The 21,806-nt window shown below is 45.5% G+C and overlaps 1 protein-coding gene across 1 annotated transcript; it reads left to right on the top strand.

The window, feature by feature from the left end:
* Window positions 1-394: 394 nt before the first annotated feature.
* On the top strand, window positions 395-15,203 carry RGCC (regulator of cell cycle). Its single transcript, XM_040448548.1, has 5 exons — window positions 395-634; window positions 1,174-1,359; window positions 10,500-10,607; window positions 13,446-13,508; window positions 14,804-15,203. The coding sequence occupies exons 1-5, from the start codon at window positions 586-588 to the stop codon at window positions 14,809-14,811; spliced, it is 414 nt and encodes a 137-aa protein (XP_040304482.1). The 5' UTR covers window positions 395-585; the 3' UTR covers window positions 14,812-15,203.
* The last annotated feature ends 6,603 nt before the right edge of the window (window positions 15,204-21,806 follow it).

The following is a 21,806-nucleotide window of genomic DNA, read 5'->3' as shown; positions in this document are numbered from 1 at the left end:
CTACTGTATTCTTCGCAGCAAACGCTACAGGCTCGGCACTTCCCATTTCACAGCTGAGGAAACTAAGTCTCCAGGTTAAGGGCGCGCGGCAGGAAGCCGGGGAGCTCCAGCCCAGCCGTAAACTCTTTGGGGCTCCGGTGGCGACAGAGACACTTCGGCGACTGGGGTTGTCAGGGCGCGCGGGCGAGGCGGCGAGTAAATATTTGGGGCTGTAACCCGGGCTCCGGCGACTCACCGTCACTGCGGTTCCCGGGAGGGCGCGTGGCGAGGGCGGCGCCTGGGGACAGGGGCGTCACCGCGTGGCGGCTGGGACAGACCTCGCGGCCCCGCCCCGGCCCGCCTCCGCCCGCGGCTATAAGACGGCAGAGCGGGAGGGTAGCGGCGGTGGGAGAAAGAGCGGGCGTGCGCATCGTGGTGCAGGCGGCGCGGCGGGAGCGCGGCCGGGCGAGGGCGGCCGGCAGAGCGGGAGCGCGGAGCGCGAGAGCCAGCCCGGAGCAGCCCCGGCGTGGGCGCGAGCTGCTGCACGGTTTCCGAGCCCAGCACCTCCTAGGACCCTCCGCCGCGCGCGCGGGGCCGAGCCTGCCCATGAAGCCGCCCGCAGCGCAGAGCAGCCCCGCGGCGGCCGCGGCCGCAGGTGAGTGCGGGACCCTGAAAGCCCTGGCCCCGCGGGCGCGGTGGGGGGCGAAAGGCGGGGGATCCGGGGGCGTCCCTTTACCCGCGGGTCCCCATCCTCCCCTGCGGGACCCTGCCCCTGGCGGGTTCAGCTGCCTTCCCCGCGCCGGGCTGGGGCCACTTAACGGGCGCAGCCTGACCCCGTCTTGCTACCGCTTACCCGTTCGCACGCGCCCCCGAGGGACGAGCGTGGGCACAAGTACCCTACAGCGCGTGGGAAAGAGTTCGGCCGCGTGGATTAGCTGGGTGACCTTTGGTCTGCAGCTTCACTCAGCGGAGGCTCAGTTTCCCCATCTCTAAAATGGGCACGATTCATACCACCGCCTCAGGGGCTGGTTGAGAGTATGAAAAGATAAGCAACGGGCAGTGACAGCGTGGCTGTCACTCGGCAGGCGCGCGCTGAATGTTAGTTATCTTGGGGAATGGTGTAGGCCCCCTCCAGGCCCGGGGACGGGATAGCCGTCCCGCCCCGGCACCTGAGTCCGTCATCCCTGTCCCCAGCCCCGGCCTTGGACTTGGCGGCCGCCGGGGACCTGACGGATGCGCTGTGCGAGTTTGACGCGGTGCTGGCCGACTTCGCGTCGCCCTTCCACGAGCGCCACTTCCACTACGAGGAGCACCTGGAGCGCATGAAGCGGCGGAGCAGCGCCAGCGTGAGCGACAGCAGCGGCTTCAGCGACTCCGACAGTAAGTGTGGCCCCACCGGGGAAGGCGCGGGAGCGCCGGGAACTCCCAACCAGGGGTCCTAGGGGCTCGAGTCTCAGTCTGCTTCTCTGGAAGCCGAGGGGTGGGGAGCCCAGCCAAGCGAGCCCTAAGGCTCCGCGCAGTCCCTAGGACACTCGCAGACAGGCAAAACCCCCGGGTTGTCACACGAAGGCTGTTGGAGGCACGCGGGTCTACCTGCTGCCTGCAGGTGTCCTGAGGCCGGAGGGTTTATAAGCAGCTGCCCCGACTCAGCCAGACCGGGCTCCCGGGACCCAAGCCAGGCCTTCCCACCGTTACCTCCCCTTCCTTCCTTTGCCCTTTTCTCTCTCTGCATGTTTTTCAGAGTATGTGTAGAAAGTGCCACAGGAATGGGGGTGGAGGGAGACATGGGAGGGCACAATACCGAAAAATTTGTGAAACCAGAAGTTTCATAAGCCGCTGTTCTTGGGATTTTTGAAATAACTTCTTGCGTTTTCTTCTGGCTCCGAGCTCCCAGACCGGCTGGTGCCCTGCATGCGGTTTTTGAAAGACTCCTTGGCACGGCGGGGCTCGAGTATTTTCGGAAGTGTTCTTCTTCCTTTAGGCAGGTCCACCGCCGGGACCGCTGGCTTCCACAGCTCCCCCCACCCCCACTCAGGCTGGAGAAGGAGCCAGAGAGCAGATGGGCACAGAGGTGCTTCCTGGCAGCTTTTCTCAGAAGGGAGACTACCCCAGGGTCTCTTTGTCCTAAACACCCTTGCAAGTAGTGAGGTTTTTTTTTGTTTGTTTTTTAATTCGAGAACAAGTGGTCTTTAAGGATTATGGATATCTGTTTAGGTATCAGATAGCAAATTTGGTGACTTTTCAAATTGTTGGTTTTCAAATTCTGGAAGACTTACTATTTTTCAAAGCGAATTTAAATTTTTCTGACTTATTCTTGAGACTTCATTCCCTAGATGGGTTACCAGCACGAATGTCACTCCCTTTGCTGCCCTTGACTCTGGAAGTGAAAGCAATGACCCAAGGACCTTTCCTTGTGATTCTCTTCTTTTGAAATCTGAAGCTCTTCCTTGTTCCAGAGCAAAGATAGAGTCCCAGACCCCACCGTGAGCGGTCCTCCTGAGAATGAATAAAAGTGCTTGACACCCTGTTCATGGTTTGAGTCAGAAACCTGAGGTCCATCATGACTTTCCTTGGCAGTCCTGCCCAAGGGTTAGATTTAATTGAAGCTTTTGAAGTGAACAGGGATGGAAGAGTGTGCTGCTAATATTCTGTTTTGCATTTTTGGACTTGATTGCTAATGACCAGACCGCTTGTTTTCAATTTCAAAGAGAAATCTCAAAACTTCTGAAATTTGTCTCAAAGCTGTGGCCAAACTTGAATATGTCTTCTTTTGCTGGGTCATGGAGCAAGTTATTCATCAAGTGCAAATTCTCTCTCCCACAAGAAAGAAAGCTGGGACAGACTGGCCAGTACTGCACTGTTGCAAAGAACAAGTCCTTTCTGACACAGGGCCTCATTTGGCTAGGATGTGGTCTGAACTTGCCCATCCTGGGTGATTGCCGCTCCCTCTGGGTAGGGTTTCAGATCTGGGGCCTGTTTTCAGGGGCCTCAAAGAGAGGGTATTCAGAAACCCATCCTTAATGGTTTTGGGGGAGAAATTTGGAATAATCTATAGTTTCTCTTGGGGTGTATGTGCGTGCATGCATTGTGCTTTCTGCCCTTGTTGCTAACTGCTCAGCTAACCCTTAGTTTGGTGGCTAGAGAGGAATGGGGAGGGTATAAAGAAGGCTCAGATGATATTCGTCTTTTTTATGAATGTGTAGCTTATCCCCCATAAGACTGGTTAGAAATAGTCTCGGCAGAATCGGTGTATATCTAAACAGTAATTTCTTAAGGAAGCATACTGTGTGTATCTTAACTGCCACCAAGTACTGAGCACAGACATTTATTATGCGTATTTGTCTGTTCAATGCTTTTCTGAGGAAGAGAGTGTTTGAGAGAAGTAGATCCTCCTGAGATTTAGGCCGCCAAAAGGGAGACATACCAGGATAATGATAATAAGAGCAGCTCAGTTTTACCAAGACCTTACTATGATTATTGTTATTATTTATTAGCTCTTATCAGTAGTGATTTCTTTGTTGGGCTTTAACTGTGTTATCTCATATGACCTCTACCACAGTCCTATAAGATAGGCACTGTTATCTCCATGTTTCTGATAAGACAGCAGAACCGCGTGAGCTGTCTCTAAGACCTTGCTCTGTCACCATGGATGGTTGGCTGGAATGGGAACCAGGTCCTCAGGAATAGACCTGAAGTCCCATTGGACCCAAATCATTCACCTGTTTATGAACAGTGGTTGTGTCTCTTCAAGGCAGTCATCATCAGGCTGGGTCCAGAGGGTCTTGGTTTCTACACCTGTAAAATGGAAAGGATGCTATTTAATAGTACTGTTAGAAACATCCATAAGCTCATGATAAGGAAGAAAAAAATCACTGTTTCATGCTCTCAAGAAGACATTAAAATGCATACACCAGGCTCTATCACATAGATCAGATGTATTTGAGCCAGTGTCTTGCATGCAAATGTTACATATGAGCTACAAACCGGCAGTACCTTGATTCTCACTCTGCCTGCAACTTACTGCTCTATCACTCAGAAGATCCACCTTCCAAGATAGCTCAAAGTAGCAGTTCTGTTTTTTGAAGAACCCTTCCTTTTCTCATTAGAAAAAAAAAAATGAGGGTTGCTTGCATACAAAGGAGAAACATAGATATTCCCTCCACCCAAAGAAGCAAGTTAGGAGAGAAGAATGGACATTTAAAAAGGAATACACCTTTCCTGGGCATCTGGGTGGCTCGGTTGGTTAAATGTCTGACTCTTGATCGTGGCTCAGGTCATAATCTCATGGTTGTGAGATCACGCCTTCTGTCAGATCCAACTGGGCATAGAGGCTGCTTGGGATTCTCTCTCTCTCCCCCCCTCTCTCTCTCTCAGCTCCCCACCTCCTGCCCTGTACACACACTCTCTTTCTAAAAAAAAAAAAAAAAAGAAAGAAAGAAAGAAAGAAAGAAAGAAAGAAAGAAAGAAAAGAAATACTCCTTCCTGTTCCTACTGATGGGGTGGGAGGGGGAGGTCCTCCAAAGATGTGAAGAGGACCAAAATGAAAATTGCAAGATAACTCCACATTAAGGACAGCATTCAAATAGGGGTTGATCAAAACAGGCTGGTTCCTTTCCCCTAGACTTTGGTCCAGCAGGTGAGATCTCAGACACTTTAGTGGGAGCAGTTTTAACATCAGCAGTGGAAGGGCAGTGTTGTTCAAACTTGACCCTTAGAGGGATTTTAGGGGTTGTAAACTTCTTTGGTTTTAACTTTAAAAAAAATATATTGTTTTCAGTATTTTCAAAATTGTAAAGGCATACCATGATTTCTCAAATATGTCTAATGAAATTTTAACTCATAATTACTGGTTTTCTAAAAATTTTTAATGTTTATTCATTTTTGAGAGGAAGAGACAGACAGAACACAAGTGGGGAAAGGGCAGAGAGAGAGGGAGACAAAGAATCCGAAGCAGGCTCCAGGCTCCAAGCTGTCAGCACAGAACCTGATGCAGGCTTGAACTCGTGAACCTTGAGATCATGACCTGGGCTGAAGTCAGACTAATGCCCAACTGACTGAGCCACCCAGGCACCCCTTTAATTACCAAGTTTTAGCCAATGTGTTAATTTATGTTTCCACTGAATGATTTTATATGACGTTTACAGTATTACCTTGAACTTTAAATGGTGGTATGAACTCCTATCTCTGCAGTATTGGGATTTCACTTACCTTTTTTCCTTTGAAGAGAGGAAGTGTTTTGCTACTTAACAGGAAGGGTCTGAAGGCTGCTGGGACTGCAAGAGATATTGTGATGTTGTGGAGCCGTTTTAGGGAATGAGGAACTGGCTTCTTTCAGCAGGTGCAAGACCAGAACATTTGTATATCTTTTCCTAGTCTGCTCCAGCTTGGCTCTGGGAGAAGGTACCTTGTGGACAGTGGGTGTTAGCATGACAGGTAGCATATTGGCTGATTTGGCATAGGAGATCCAGAGACTGGAATCTGAACTTGTTCAAGCCTTGAGAGAACGAGAAGTTAGGAGCTCTCGGGCTGCCCTGGCACTGTTAGGAATTCCAGATGGGTGACAGGTCTCGCTCGGACGGAGACCTCGAGAGGTGTCCAAAGGGACCCAGCGGTCAGGGAAGCTGGGACAATATTGGTGAAAGGGAAAAGGGCTCTTTCTTACTCTATCCTACTTTTAGTGAGGCTTTCAGGATTCAGATTTTGTGGAGGAGATTCACCCCTCCCCACCACCATTCACTGTGGCAAAAGGGAAAGAGGTCCAAGGCTTTCTTTTTCTCAGTTAATTACTATAGTTTGCTTGTCTTCAACGTGTGGGATTGTTCTATATTTACAGGAGCTCTGGGCAAGGTTTACTGTCTGTGGTTTTACTTCCCTCTGGAGTAGCACATGTTGGTGCTAACCCTAAATTACCTTTCTCCCCACCCCCAAACTAAAAGAGCACAACTACCTTTTAAACAAGCTTCTGTTTTTACAGCTGAGTTTCTCAAACTCTGTTGGTGCTCTTAAAGTTAGATCTTTGTATATTGAATATGCTTACATTTCTTCTGATGGTGTCTTAGGGAACTTGGTACCTAAGTTTGAGGATCCTGGATTCCGCACACCAAGTTGACTGGCCAAGGACATTTCTTTTTTTTTTTTTTTTTTTTAATTTTTTTTTCAACGTTTATTTATTTTTGGGACAGAGAGAGACAGAGCATGAATGGAGGAGGGGCAGAGTGAGAGGGAGACACAGAATCGGAAACAGGCTCCAGGCTCTGAGCCATCAGCCCAGAGCCCAACGCGAGGCTCGAACTCACAGACCGTGAGATCGTGACCTGGCTGAAGTCGGACGCCTAACCGACTGCGCCACCCAGGCGCCCCTGGCCAAGGACATTTCTAATGGGCCTTTGAGATGCCTGTGAGATGGGGCTTTAGAGCTGATTGAAGTAGATTTTGTGGAGCCCTGAAATGTAGTCTTATCACCTGCTAAGCTTCCCCAAATCATCACTGATTGTGTCCTTGAACCCCTCTTAATGGCACCACTTGATATTGGGGTGGGGCCATAATACATTAATATGCTATCAGCCAGCAACACATTGCCATCATTTTGTCAGACTAACAGGCTGTTGTTTTGCAAGGGATAGAGTTCCAGAGGCGTGAAAAGAACAGGAAATTAGGCTTTACTTACCTTTTAATCTACCCCAATGCCTACTGTGAAGTCTTGTTCATTGAGGCTGCTTAATAAAAGTCCATGGAGTGAAATTTTATGGGATAAAGGAAAGTGATGTCTAGAGCTTGGGGGCACTTCTGTGTTGGTGGTTTGTTTTAGGGAGGTTTATTCCAGGGTGCCTCAGAAGATAAGCCTCTCTTGAGAATTTTGCTGCCATCTAAAGAAGAGGAGGAAGCCCAGGCTCAGAATCTTGCTTGTTAACCATTCGCTGTGGGGCCCTTTGCTCTCCTGGACAGGTTATCCTCCATTTAACTAGGAACTTTAGAATAAAATCATGAAAACCAGGGGCGCCTGGGTGGCTCAGTCGGTTAAGTGTCTGACTTCAGTTCAGGTCATGATCTCTCAGTCCATGAGATCCAGCCCCGCCTTGGGCTCTGTGCTGACAGCTCAGAGCCTGGAGCCCGCTTCAGATTCTGTGTCTCCCCCTCTCTCTGCCCCTCCCCCCTGCTCACATCTCTCTCTCTCTCTCTCTCTCAAAAATAAACATTAAAATAATTAATTAAAAAAATCATGAAAATCATACATATCATACATGGAGTGGCTAGCTTACTATTTACCTTTTGCTAAGGAACAGACTAAGGCTCAGAGGTGAAGTGATTTGCACAGGGCCACGCGGTTGTCATATGGCCCCTTATCCCATACGGCTCTACTGTGACAGCTTCTGCTGGGCCTTGTGGTAGCTTTGGGCTTCCTGAAGTTACTTTTTTTCATCTTTTTCATTAATGACGTATGTAGAATATTACCACAGGGTGGGACTGAACTGTGGGCAGGTTTGGCTTCAGGATGCTGAGGGTTCGCTTCCTGTTGATGGTTGAATATTTTGGAGCCTGGAGTTAGGTCTGGCTCAGATTGTGCACAGAAACTCATGGAAAGAGAGAGGAATCAAGGTGTGGCAATGAGCTGCTGTGTGAACTTGTGTGTGTGGTTGGTTAGGAGGTGTGGGGGAGAGGGGAAGTGGGGAAGTGAGTGTGTGCTAAGTTGACATGCTTGTGTGTGTGTGTGTGTGTGTGTGTGTGTGTGTGTGTGTGTGTTTGCGTGTATCTATCTATCTCTATATATCTATATAGGGGTATACCTATATATATACACATTTATATATAGATAGATATTGTAGCCAGAATTTTTTTTCTCTCTCTCCCTCATTGGGGGAGTAGCATTCCCCCATTCATTAGCAGTAAGAGGAACTTCTGATTATGTTAAGTTTGATTTGCAACTGAATTTATTAGGCAAGTAACAGCCAGTTTGTCTATATGTTTTCTGAGTTTGAAGAAAATACTTGGATCAAAAAGGCATATTAGCACCAGGCTGTAAAGGCTAAGAGGTACACAGTGACAACATCCCAGTACCATGACTCATTCTCTACAGAGTCTCCAAACCACCTGAGTTTTTCCTGAATCCTCACTGGATTCTTTTTTTCCTACCATTTTGCAATGGCCTTTTTCCTGTCTAGATCATTCCTTCCCCGAAAGTTCAATGACATTTGGTCTACTTGCCTGTGAGGTAAACAAACTGTGTGTGCGTGTGTCCCTTCCCCCCAAAGGATGGCTGTATGTGGATGTAAAATTGCTGAAAGTTGGAGCAGAATAGGGATGAAGTCCAAAGTCAGGGCAAGGGCCAGTGGTGCAGGGCTGGGTGGAGTGAGGTATGCTGGTGAAACTGGCTCTCAAGGGCCAAGTGTTTCTGAGAGATAGAGACCAGAGGTGTGGCCACGGAAGCCTGGGCCAGCGAGTCTCTGGGTTCGGCGGTCTGGGCCAGGGATGGGAGCGATGCTGTCAGGTGTCCTCAGAGCCAAAGATAATGTGCCAAACGCCTCATGTTCTTTCCTTCTGGCTCAGGGGTTTGGGCACGAAGCCGGCCTCCACAGGGCTCTCTGTGGTTTTCCTGCCCCTGGGTCTTACCTCATCTTTTCCCCTACAAGTTTCTCAGGTTCTGTTTGTGGCGATTCTCCTACCTGTTGCGTGGTGACAAACAGTGACGCCCTGCCGTAGGTCTGCCATGGACACGGCCGCTTTCCTGTATGTAAGGGAAAGGCTTTCCCTTGAGAAAATCCAGACTGCTCTAGGGGTGGGCTCAGCCAGAAAAGTAAGCAGAAGGGCTTCCCCATTCAAGTTCCTGTGCAAGTGTCCTGAGACATGTTAATGGGCTGCCACAAAAAAGGTGTCCCATAGTTAAACTGGAGAAACAAGACTTCTCAGGGACATTGAAGCGGGAAGACCCAGTAGGAGTCTCCAAAGGTGCTCAGTGTTTCTCAAACTTAGTTGATCACATACATGGTTCTGCTTTCCCAAGGACCAGTGTTCTGAGGAATATTTTTTTGGGGAAATATTATGTGTGGGGTTTGGTATTTTGGATCTCAGTAGGTGTTCATCACCAAAGCCCTGAAAAGTGACTGTGGTCCTTTTAGGTGACTTAGGCTGGACCTCTGAGGGGAGAAAAGATCGTGAGAGTTGGGCATGTCTGGAAAAGTGGACAAGATAATGCGTAGGTCAGGAAGATAAGATGGCACTGGGGCCACCTGGTCAGAGGAGGGTGGGAGGAAAGGGAGCCAGGTGTAGGGTCTGAGAACTTGCAGTAGCCTTTTAGGGATGAAGCTGAATTATTGTGTGATGAGAAACCTCTGCTTTGGAAAACGCTTTTTATCTTTTATAACTTATTCATGTTCACTTTGAGTTATGGGGACCAAAGAAAGAAGTTTTTGCCTCCTCCTGAGTTGGAGGTCGTTGGATTCAAGTGAGTGAATCCCAAAGAGGAATAGAGTCCTGGCCAGGCCCTCTTGATTCAGCCGCCCTCCGTCACCTGAAGACACTTTCCAGAGGTCATATCTGCTACAAGTGTGCCTGGCTTTGTGTTTTGTTTTAGCCAGGAAGACTGTTACTTTGTGACCTCACAGGCCACATCCTGCTTCCGCTGGCTGCTCTGCCTTTGAGCCCTTTGAGGGGGTGGAACTCAGCCACCAGCTCCCTTTTGGTGTCATGGCCACATGGCTGAACTGGCTGTGGGCTGGTTTCCTCATTTTTGGCAGGATTTAGAGAAGTAGAGTCTCAGAACTTCAGAGCTGAAAGGAACTTTAAGGATTATGTAGCCTTCCCATTGTATTGATGGCTAAGCTGAGGCTCAGAGATGCTGTCTTGCCCAAGGGCGCCCGAGTATGTAAGTAGCTGAGCTGGTTCCCTGGACTCCCAGCACAACTCTGCTTCTGGGACCTTGCCTTGCTCTTGCTCTGGTCTTTGGGGTACGGCAATAGAAGAAGCCACAGGATCACTCCAAGTGTCCATAATTGACAACGTCTAGAAGAAATATTTGTCTTTGACCCTCTAGCTTATCCTCAGAATGTAGGTTCTCAGGAAAACCAGGCCAAAGGCAGTCTTGAGCAGTCAGGGAGGATTCTGAAGTAATGGAACCCAACCTTATGTTTGTATTTCGGGGAGTTCAGAGGGCAGAAGGGACATTTTTCAGGAGAGATGATTCTTTAGGTCTAAAATCCTGAACCAGCCCCCCACCCCAAAATAGCCAAGCATCGGCTCGGCTCTCAGACACACCTGGGCAGTGGGATCCTGTGTGTTGCAAAGGAGGCTGGTCTGGTCGTGATCATCCTGTCACACTCTCCTTTTTTTTAGGGAAGCAAGGCCTTCAGTGTGCCTGACCGGACACACACACACACACACACACACACAGGCACACACCCCTATCTCAAATCATTTTTGGGCATGACTATAAAATCTGGAAATCAACCTGTTTTCTTTACAACTTTGTTCCTTTGGGAGATGAGCTGAAGACCATCTCGAACGAGTTACATTTTCTTTCCTGAAAGGTGCAGATTCGCTCTATAGGAACAGCTTCAGCTTCAGTGATGAAAAACTGAATTCTCCAACAGACGCTGCTCCAGCTCTTCTCTCCCCCACCGTCCCTCCTCGGAAAGGTAGGCTCGTGAGTGGTGGTATGAGGGTTTTGGTTTCCTTCTTCTCTCACCCTTCCCGGTCTCTTGTCTCTTCCGCCTGACCCCCGACCCTTCCCAAATGTGCAAAATAAATAGATAAAACTAACATCTTCGTATGGTGTGAGGTGGAACTGTCCTTTCTCAGGATTCTGATCGGTGTAAAAATGAAATCAGGTAATTGAGGGGCAAGGAACCAGATCCGCAGGGAGAAAGAACGCTTGTCTTTACGCGCTGCTTTCTCTCACGTGGTGTAATCAAGACCATGCCAAATGACAGTGCTCTCTCAGACTGGTTGGTTCGAGAATTGAAAACTCAGCAGTTAGGGTTTGCAGAAAGTGAGATCCTTTTTATTGCATTAACTATGTAACCAATGCTTTCAGATTACCAGTTTAGCAATTCAAGGGGGTCATCATCATGAGGCAAGCCATGATCTCACATGATTTAAAATAGCAGCTCCAGCCTGTCTCTACTGTGATATTAATAGACCTAAAAAGTTTTTAAAGATGCATGAGCAGTTTCTTATTTTTTGGAACTTGTAAAGTGTCTCCAGCTAGAGAGCTGAATGTTCTGTTACATTGGACAAGTGCCCTCTTGAAAACAAAAGGAGTTTTTCTCCTCAAGAAACATTATACTTGCTGAAAATAGTTGCAGAATGCAATAAAAATGGAACATGGTTAAAAAGAAATATGAAGATTCTATTACTTTTCTCACTCTTGGCATTAAAGGCAGAATTTCCCTCTTTTTCAAAAGAGTGATTTTTAAATTCTCCTCTCAACATAGCAGTGTTGAGCAGTCACGAGGGACTCTGCTGTTGTCCAGCTCTCTGCAAAACAGAGCTATTGAATTCAGAGAGACAGGGCAGGCTAGGAAGTGGCTGAAAATGTGCCCAGATTTGCTACCTGATCTTTAAGAGGTAGGAATTAAAGAAGGAGGAAAAAGCCCTAGTGGCAAATTGACTTTAAAAGCTGAGAACAACGAGCCATTTGTAGCCAGCCAGCAAGGGTTAATTAATACAAATATCCAGGCACGCGTTTCGGACAAGGCATGAATGACGAACCCTACAGGAACGAGTATATGTCTCAGGATACAGAGGGAACAAAATCAAGACAAGGACTGGGAATTAAAAGCAAAAGTGAATTACTGGGACCTTATGAAGATAAAAAGCTTCTGCACAGCAAAGGAAACAACCAACAAAACTAAAAGGCAACCAACGGAATGGGAAAAGATATTTGCAAATGACATATCGGACAAAGGGCTAGTCTCCAAAATCTATAAAGAGCTCACCAAACTCCACACCCGAAAAGCAAATAACCCAGTGAAGAAATGGGCAGAAAACATGAATAGACACTTCTCTAAAGAAGACATCCGGATGGCCAACAGGCACATGAAAAGATGTTCAGCGTCGCTCCTTATCAGGGAAATACAAATCAAAACCACACTCAGGTATCACCTCACGCCAGTCAGAGTGGCCAAAATGAACAAATCAGGAGACTATAGATGCTGGAGAGGATGTGGAGAAACGGGAACCCTCTTGCACTGTTGGTGGGAATGCAAATTGGTGCAGCCGCTCTGGAAAGCAGTGTGGAGGTTCCTCAGAAAATTAAAAATAGACCTACCCTATGACCCAGCAATAGCACTGCTAGGAATTTATCCAAGGGACACAGGAGTACTGATGCATAGGGGCACTTGTACCCCAATGTTCATAGCAGCACTCTCAACAATAGCCAAATTATGGAAAGAGCCTAAATGTCCATCAACTGATGAATGCATAAAGAAATTGTGGTTTATATACACTATGGAATACTACGTGGCAATGAGAAAAAATGAAATATGGCCTTTTGTAGCAACGTGGATGGAACTGGAGAGTGTGATGCTAAGTGAAATAAGCCATACAGAGAAAGAGAGATACCATATGGTTTCACTCTTATGTGGATCCTGAGAAACTTAACAGGAACCCATGGGGGAGGGGAAGGAAAAAAAAAAAAAGAAAGAGGTTAGAGTGGGAGAGAGCCAAAGCATAAGAGACTGTTGAGAACTGAGAGCAAACTGAGGGTTGATGGGGGGTGGGAGGGAGGAGAGGGTGGGTGATGGGTATTGAGGAGGGCACCTTTTGGGATGAGCACTGGGTGTTGTATGGAAACCAATTTGACAATAAATTTCATATATAAATTAAAAAAAAAAAAATCAAGACAAGGACTGGCTGCCTTGTCCTGACAGCTGGATGGGATAAGGCTGTCCCAGACCCGGAGGCCTCAGTTTGCCTTTCTGTACCATTTTGACAAAGAACAGTGGCTCCTCCTTCATTTCATACCGAGGGCTGTGGTATTGCCCTGGGGTGGTGGCACAAACAAGAATGTGTCAAAGGCGAGGCTTAGTGGGAGTATTGAATCTGGGTGTCCACTCTGCACTGTGCCATGCTTACCGGACATTTTTGACTGATAACTCAAAACCTACAGAGTCAAAAAAAAATAAAAACTTTTCATCTTCCTTTCCAGCCTCTCCTCTCCCCTGCCCCTCAGACTTTTAAGGTAGTGAAGAGAGATGATTCTTCTAGGTTGTTGGGGTGAGGGTGGCACAGGGGATGATGAACTGAAAAAACACAAGAAGGGGACGTCTAGGTTGATCTTCAGAATCAGTGTCTGAGTTGACTGTAAATAAACATTGGAGCAGACACTTGGGGTTGGTACAGGACAGTCTGAAATAACGTCTCTGAAGATCCAGAGATACAAAATGGGGTCGCGTAATCCTGGGGTTTAAGCTCAAGAGGGCTTCTTGAGCTGTCATTGATATGGAAACTGAAGGTCGACTCTTGTTTTTCAGCTAAACTAGGAGACACGAAAGAGCTAGAAGACTTTATTGCTGATCTTGACAGAACATTAGCGAGTGAGTATGCGCCTCGTATGAAAAAAATCAAACAGAAAACCAACCAACACCGCTGATAAAGTGCCATAATAGTTACCAGCTTGCCTGGGGGCAGGAAATTACATCACTGGGCTTCTTTAGGTTCAGAAACAGGACCCTAGTGGCTCAGAAGGAAATTCTGAGGACAAGTTTGCATTAATGTAGACCGTGTGCCTTTCCAAACAGTGAGAACAGGTTACCAGCAAACAATGACATTTTGTTTGAAAAATGCAGAGTAGTTATTAGAGCAAGATTGGAGCTTTACCATCACTATGTCCTGGCAGGCTTTTTGGAGGAGAAATGAGCCGACTGACTACAAAAGCAATGTGCTAACAAGCCAGATGGTTCCATCCCATGGGCCAAGGAAGTGTTCCCAGGTTAGATCCAAGGATTTGGGGAGGTCTGACTTCTAAAGGGTTGAATCCCAAAAGAAAGAATTGGCCTGGGGAGACCCCATAGCCAAAGGCTCACACCAATTAGTGAAAAACCTGGATTAAGTACACACTACTTTGTGTCCCATTTGGCAGTTACACTAATGGTACCCCTTTATGTGACTGGAAATGTTGGGAACTGAAGATATCAGACCATAACTACAATGGGGGCGGGGGGGTGTCCAGAAGACGGGGACCTGAGAACCAATCTACCCACTCTGTTTCAAGAGGAAAGGATTACAGGAGCCAGTAGAATCAGCTAGGACTTCTGGGATAAAAGTTTCAGCAGCTCTACTCTTGGTGGGGGGGGGGGGGGGGTGTCTCATTCAGTCACAGAGCAGAAGAATTTTGTCCTAGGGTCTTAATTTTTTTAATGAAAGAGTTGATTTTCCATAAGGAATGTTTTATGCTATCCTCTGCTAAATAGCCAGGTGTAACCTGAAAAATTAGATCCAAAGCTGGTTATGTAAAAATGACCCTGTTCCTCATACTGTTTCAGACAGACGTAAATCTCAAGTGGAAAGTCCTTGTGTATTTTCTACATTCTCTTGCCCGTTCTCTTACCTGCTATACCATCCCACATCAGAAGACCCACGCCTGTTTTGACAGAGATTATTGTAATTACAGCACAATTTGTACGAGACCCGTGGAACAAGCCTGCCTACTTCATGGAAATTGCAGCTGGCCGCCCGGTTGTACCAGTTAATCAGACTTACATTACGTGGGAAACCTGCCATTAAGTGTGATGCTTTGATGCCTGTCTGCGACGGTGTTAAGCTCTGGTTAAGCCTAGGAATTGGAAACTCTTATGAGTGCACGATAACCTTATTTATCTCCTTTTAACAGGTATGTGAAACAAGGAGAAGTTCTGGGTCCTTTCATCCTAAGGGAGAAGATTCAGAAAGCTCCGAGGACCCTGGTAAACTCAGCTACGGAATTTGCTGCCAGAGCAGACAGAGATGAGAACTCACCTACCAGCAGGCCATTCTCAGACTCGTTCTGAAACCAGCCTTTGATCATCTCTGGGCAATTTAGAGAGTGAAACTGACTTTGTTGACCAGCTTGCAGCATATTAGAACAGATGACCCATGCTAATGTTGTATTTTCTCTCAAAACATAGCTTTCCTGTAATTTAAAGTGCATTTATGGAAATGTTTGTAATTAATTATATATAGTTGGAAACAGTAATATGCTTTTCCCAGTATAATATATTTTTGTATGCAAATAAAATTTGAACTGGAGTCTGTATGTTGTAAACTTTTTTTTTTTTAATTTCTTTCAATGTATTCTCATTCAAATAATGTTCTAGTGGGAATAACACCCCTCTTGATGCCTAATGAGGGCATTGAATGCTCCAGATCACTCTAGACAATAGGGTGGGGAAGTGTGACTTTGAAACTCATTCAGTACTCCAGAGGGAAATGCTGGTATACTATTCATGGGAAATTTTATTTTATTTGGTTTTATTTATTTTTTTAGGCTTGTTTATTTTGAGAAAGAGAGAGTGGGAGAGGGGCAGAAAAAGAGGAAGAGAGAAAGAATCCTGATGCAGGGCTCGATCTCACAACTGTGTGATGGGGACCAGAGCTGAAGTCAAGAGTCTGACGCCTAACCCGCTGAGCTACCCAGGCTCTCCTCATGAGAATCTTAATTTGAGGGCCATGGGTTGTTTTATTGACTGAGGATTGTGGTTTCGACGGAAGTTGGGTTTCTCTTCTACCTCTCTTCTCCTCATATCTTACCACCTTTTTAGGTGCCGTGGGCTCTTTCCTTCAATTAAGGGAAACACTATTTGCACTCAAAATCCAGGACTGAAATAGGAGTGAACGTTGGGGCAGCTGGAGCACTTGAAAGTTATGGTGCTCTTACCAGATCTGTGTGTTAGGGAAGAGCTGATGGCACTGGCTTGATACTTAGGTTCAGGTGGCTTCTGTGGAGCTGGAGGGTCCAGACGCAAGGTCTTCCACAGGGTGGGCTTTGCATGTGGAAGGCAATGACCACCCCTACTTCCCACCACCAGCCTTTTGGGGAGGCTGGAGAGAGAACAAAAACAGGGAAGTTCATAATTTTCTTATCTATGTTTTTCTATCTTTAAAACCTCTAAAACAACCAAGCATTACTTTGATAATCAGAATCAGGGTAGTTACAAACTCAATCCTTTTGTTTCTAGAGGCCACAAATCTAAAACATAACTCCTTGGAATTTTATTTATATCTTCAAGAGGTAACTATTATATTTGATCTGCTTTTTAGGGCATCAGAAAACTCCATGGCCTTTTCTTTAACCTTTGTCTTTTCCTCAGGTTCTGGGAAAACTTTGGGGTTGAGCCCCAAATATTTTCTTTATTTCTTTATTGAGATATAATTCACATGCCTTAATATTCATCCCTGTAAGTGTACAATTCAGTGATGTTTAGTATATTCACAGAGTTGTGCAGCCATCGCCAGTATCTAATTATCTGTGTCTCTGGATTAGTCTATTCTGGATGTTTGGAATTAGTGGGATCATACAGTATGTGACCCTTTGGGTCTGGCTTCTCTCCCTTAGCATGCTGTTTTCCAGGTTCATCCATGTTGAGCATGAATCAGTGCTTCATTCCTTTTAATGAGTGAATAATCACTGTATGGATATGCCATATTTTGTTTATCCATTTATTAGTCGAGGAACATTTGGGTTGTTTCTACTTTTTTGGCTAATGAATAATGCCATTATGAATATTCATGTACAAATTTTTATGTAGACATATTTTAAAATTTCTCCTGGGAATATAACTTGAAGTGGAATTGCCAGGTCATCTGATAATCCTATGTTCAACTTCTTCAGAATTGCCAAACTTTTCCCTTTTACATTCCCATCAGTAACATACGTGGGTTCTCATTTCTCCACATCCTCACCAACACTTGTTATTGTCTGTATTTTTGAATAAAGGCATCCTATTGGTTGTAAAGTTGTATTTTATTATGGTTTTAATTTGCATTTCCCTGATAACTAATGATGTCAAACATCTACTTATGTACTTATTGGCTATTTGTATATCTTCTTTGGAGAAATGTTGATTAAAATCTTTTGCCCATTTTTACAAAGTTTATTTATTTATTTATTTTGAGAGAGTGCAAGCAGGGGAAGGGCAGAGAGAGAGAGAGAGAGAGAGAGAGAGAAACAGAGAGACAGAGAGAATCTGAAGCAGGCTCCAGGCTTTGAGCTGTCAGCACAGAGCCCGACACAGGGCTTGAACTCATGAACTGTGAGATCTTGACCTGAGCTGAAGTTGGATGCTTAACTGACTGAGCCACCCAAGCTCCCCTCATTTGCCCACTTTTAAATTAGGTTGTCTGTATTATTATTGAGTTGTAGGAGTTTTCTATTTTCTATGTATTCTGTATACAAGTCCCTTATCAGATATATGATTTGCAAATATTTTTTCCTATTTTGTAAATCATGTTTTCACCTTTTTTGTGTGTCCTTTGAAGCTCCAAAGTTCTAAATTTGATGACACATAATTTGTTTTTTCTTTTGTCACTTGTGCTTGTGGTGTCATATCTAAGAAATTACTGCCTAATTCAAGGTCACAGAGTTACTCATGGTTTTTTTTAGGAGTTGCATAATTTTTTACAACTCTTACATTATACAAGTCTTACATTTAAGTCTTTGAAGACTTTGAGCTAATTTTTGTATATGATGTGAGCTGAGGTCCAACTTCACTCTTTTACGTATAAACATCCGGTTGTCATTGCACTATTTGTTGAAAAGACTATTTTTTCCTCGTTGAATTCTATTGGCTCCCTTGTTGAAAATCAATATGGGTTGATTGATGGACTCTCAGTTCTCTTCCAGTGATCTATATGTTTACCCTTATTTTAGTACCACACAGACTACATTACTGTAGCTTTGTAGTAGATTTTGAAATCAGAACGTGTGTGTCCTCCAACTTTGTTCTTCTGCAAGATTATACTGGCTGTTCTGGATTTGTTGCATTTTTATGTGAATTTCAGGATCAACTTGTCAATTTCTTTCTTTTTTTTTTAATTTTTTTTTTTCAACGTTTACTTACTTTTGGGACAGAGAGAGACAGAGCATGAACGGGGGAGGGGCAGAGAGAGAGGGAGACACAGAATCGGAAACAGGCTCCAGGCTCTGAGCCTTCAGCCCAGAGCCTGACGCGGGGCTCGAACTCACAGACCGCGAGATCGTGACCTGGCTGAAGTCGGACGCTCAACCGACTGCGCCACCCAGGCGCCCCAGCTTGTCAATTTCTATAAAAAAAGGCAGCTAGGATTTTCCTAGAGATTGCACTGAATTTCTAGATCAGTTTGGGTTGCCATCTTAGCAACATTATGTCTTCCTTCTAATTCATGAATGTGAAATAGCTTTCAATTTATTTAGGTCTTCTTAATCTCTTTCAACTGCTTTGTAGTTTTCACTGTATGAATTTTGCACCTTTTTGGGTCAAATTTATTCCTAAGTATTTTATTCATTCTGATGACAACGTAAGAAAACATTTGAGAATTGTTTCATTCCATAATTTTTTTAGATTGTTTTTGTTATTGTACAGAATACACTTGATTTTGCATACTGATTTTGTATCCTGCAGCCTTGCTGTAACTGTTTATTAGTTTGAGTAGTTTTGTGTGTGCGGATTTTGTATACAAAATCATGCCATTTGCAAACAGAAATAGTTTCACTTCTTTTTCAGTCTGAATGCATCTTCCATTCTTTCTGTTGCCTCACTGCCCTGGCTAGAACTCCCAGCACAATGTTGAAAATAAGTGGTGAGAAGGCACACCTAGTCTTGTTATTGATCTTGGAGGAAAAGCTGATGGTCTTTTGCCATTAAGTATGATGGTAGTTGTGGGAATATTTTCTTTTTTAATCAAACAAACCCTTGGCTTGTTGTCTAAACATAACTTCTCCATTATGTGGAACTGTTTCTTATTCACGTTTGGGACCTTTATTTGCTTTGGATAAATCTTTTTCATCAGGATACCAGTGGCTGTTCATTGTCACTGTCATTTTTATTAGTAGCCTCTTCCAGAATTGTGGACCTATCTGCATTTGTCAGCTCTTTCTTTATGGTCTCTTGGAACCGGGACTCCCAAAGTTAGAAGTGCAGGGTATCTGGTTTTTTGGGCTGTTGTGAGGGTAGGGTCAGTGGTTTGGGGAAAAGAAGTGAATTCTTGGGGCACCTATGTGGCTCAGGTGGTTAAATGTCCAACTTTCGTTCAGGTCATGATCTCACAGTTCGTGGATTCGAGCCCTGTGTTGGTCTCTATGCTGATAGCTCAGAGCCTGGAGCCTGCTTCAGATTCTGTGTCTCCCTCTCTCTCTGCCCCTCCCCTGCTCACACTCTGTCTCTCTCAACAATAAATAAACATTTAAAAAAATGCTTTAAAAAAAAAAAGCGAATTCCTTTAGGGAATTGTTGGGGTGAGGGTAGTTTATATTTTATAAACCTCTGTTAGATGAATAACTGGAGACAAGCAAGCTGTGGGTCATGTCGCAGCTTGGGGCTCTGGGTATGTTGAAAAGAGTTTTTTCAATACTTTTAAGGAACACATTCCTAACCTGTTCTGAAAAATAGGTATTAAGATCATACGTACTTGAAAAATGCTGCATGATATGTACCCTACTTTGAGATTAATTATGCACATTAGTACATAAAATACTTAGGTAGGGTTGAGTCTAAGCTGTTGGAATCAGCAAAGCCAATTATAGTGGCTTAAACAATATGGAAGTTTCTCACTAACAGGTGAGCAGTACAGGGTGAGTGCCTCACTGGTTCAATGGACATGACTTATTGGGAAATTATGATGGAGCCTGGCTACACAGAACATTGGCCCCAAGTGTTAGAAGGCACATCACCACAGAAGGTGGTGATGGGTGGCCTACTGGCAATCAGTCAAGACTGGGGACCCTGAGTTTCTCCACAGAAATATCCTTCTGGGTATGGGATGGGACAAAGGAAGAGAGAGTATGGGCTTTCAAACTAGACCAGGTTAAAGCTCACCATACCATGCAGCATCTGGGCAATCTTGGGCATATTTATCTCCTTTCAGAGGTTGTTTCCTCATTTATAAAATGGGAGTGTAGGTCTGTGTCTCCCAGGGTCCTTGTGAAGGAAGATCAAATATAGAAGACGTAAAGCGTCTAGTATTCTTCCTCCCCCCACCCCCTCATATCAAAGGACGTTGGGCTCCTGTACCCAAGGCAAAATTAAGCTCCATCTTACCCTACAGGGGTCCCAGAGGCCAGTTGCAACCACCCAGTTCCTCATCTGATAGAAGAAAGCCAGCAGATCTACTCTGATAGGGCCAGAGGGAGTGAGGCAGGGAGAGAGCACAGGACAAAGGGCAGGGAGAGAAGCTTCAAGCCGCAGCCTTGCCACTGACTGGATTCTGGCCCCTCTCTTCCTGGAGGCCTCAGCTGCCTCCAGTTCAGCCCCTACAGTTGAGTGGGCTCTGACCCTACCTCAGACTTGGAGCTCTTCTCTGAAAAGCAGATGGGCTATTTTTCTTGGTTTTTCAGTATGTGTTTCTTCCACACCCTTCTCCAAATGTTTTCCTGTGCTAATTTATTTGGCTAAGAAGGTTTGTGGTGACAGACACCAAACAGGAAATGGCTGTCATAGCTGCTGTCTGCAACTCTGTGTTTTTTTTTGTTTTTTTTGTTTTTTTTAGGCTTTCTCCTGCATAGCTCACCTCTGCATTGCTTGGTGTTGATTTAGGTGCAGGGCTAAGTGGAAGGGGAAAGGGAAAGGGAAACACATTTTTAGAAAGGAGCATTTTCCTTCAAGTTCAAAGTTTACTAAAGGTTAGGGATTATGCACAATGGCAGTATTAGGTGGTTTCTTTCTACCACGGGGCCTTTGCACATGCAGTTCCCACTACCTAGGGTGTTCACTCTTCTCTGCTTTTCTCGTTAATTCTACTTCTTTAGAATTAGCTGAAGCATCATGTCCTCACAAAGCCTTCCTGCCCATACCCCCTTCCCCAGTCTAGGCTGGTTCCTGACTGCTATTCTTATAGAGCCCTCTTTAAGTGCACTCATCCTGGTTTGTAATGAAATGGTCATTAGTGTGATTTTGGGGGTTGATTTCTCCCCACCCTCCTGCAAGTAGACCATAAACTCCATGAAGGCAGGGACCATCTCTGGTTTGGCTTGCCATAGTATCCCCAGTGCTTGACATGGCTCCCGGCACATAGTAAGTGCTCAGTCTATACCTGTTGAGGGCATGGGTGAAATTTCTCACCTCTTGCACAGCGCAGGCAGATCAGGAGTGAGACAGCGTCCATGGGTGCTCATTTGTCTTGTCTGTGCTGTCCTCTCACTTCCCTTGTAGGTTTTTTTCTGCTTTCCCTTCCCCAGGGCCTTGCTCCCACCCTACCAAAGCATCTGAAGAATTGATCCAGGACCAAGATTGCAGCTGGAGGGCCCATAACAAGCCTTTCCCAACTGCTTATCATTTATAGGGGGAAAAGGGACCTCTGAAGACAGAGAGAGCTTTGAGGCCCAAAGAAACAAATCTTTAGTGGTGGAACTTCAGACACCCTCACTGATAGTAGGGAGAAGAGGCAGACGTCCTAGTCTCTCCAGGGAGATGTCTGATGTTAAGCCGACCCTGATCCCGACACAGTGTTAATACTTTTTCCTAGAACTCAAAAATTCCCAAGTCAGTAAAATCTTCTGAGCCCCATGGTGACAGAATATTGTTAACATACTGTGTGTATCTGAACATGTGAACGAATGCATATATGTGTACATGTGCACGTGTGTGTACGCGTGGGTGTGCATGTATGTGCACGTGTGTGCATGTGTATGTTATGGATTAGTTGGAAGGAAAGAGATGAAAATG

Source organism: Herpailurus yagouaroundi, unplaced genomic scaffold (genome assembly GCF_014898765.1).
Source record: "Herpailurus yagouaroundi ecotype Mexico unplaced genomic scaffold, PumYag 197, whole genome shotgun sequence".
NCBI lineage: Eukaryota > Metazoa > Chordata > Mammalia > Carnivora > Felidae > Herpailurus > Herpailurus yagouaroundi.
Note: the sequence above shows the minus strand (reverse complement) of the source record. Positions and strands in the feature narration are given on the sequence as shown.

Bases quoted from the DNA above. Each gene is read 5' to 3' on its own strand.
- RGCC (XM_040448548.1), top strand. From the start codon at position 586: ATGAAGCCGCCCGCAGCGCAGAGCAGCCCCGCGGCGGCCGCGGCCGCA. The intron at 635-1,173 runs GTGAGTGCGGGA...CCCTGTCCCCAG, and splicing joins CGCGGCGGCCGCGGCCGCAG to CCCCGGCCTTGGACTTGGCG. The intron at 10,608-13,445 runs GTAGGCTCGTGA...CTTGTTTTTCAG, and splicing joins CACCGTCCCTCCTCGGAAAG to CTAAACTAGGAGACACGAAA.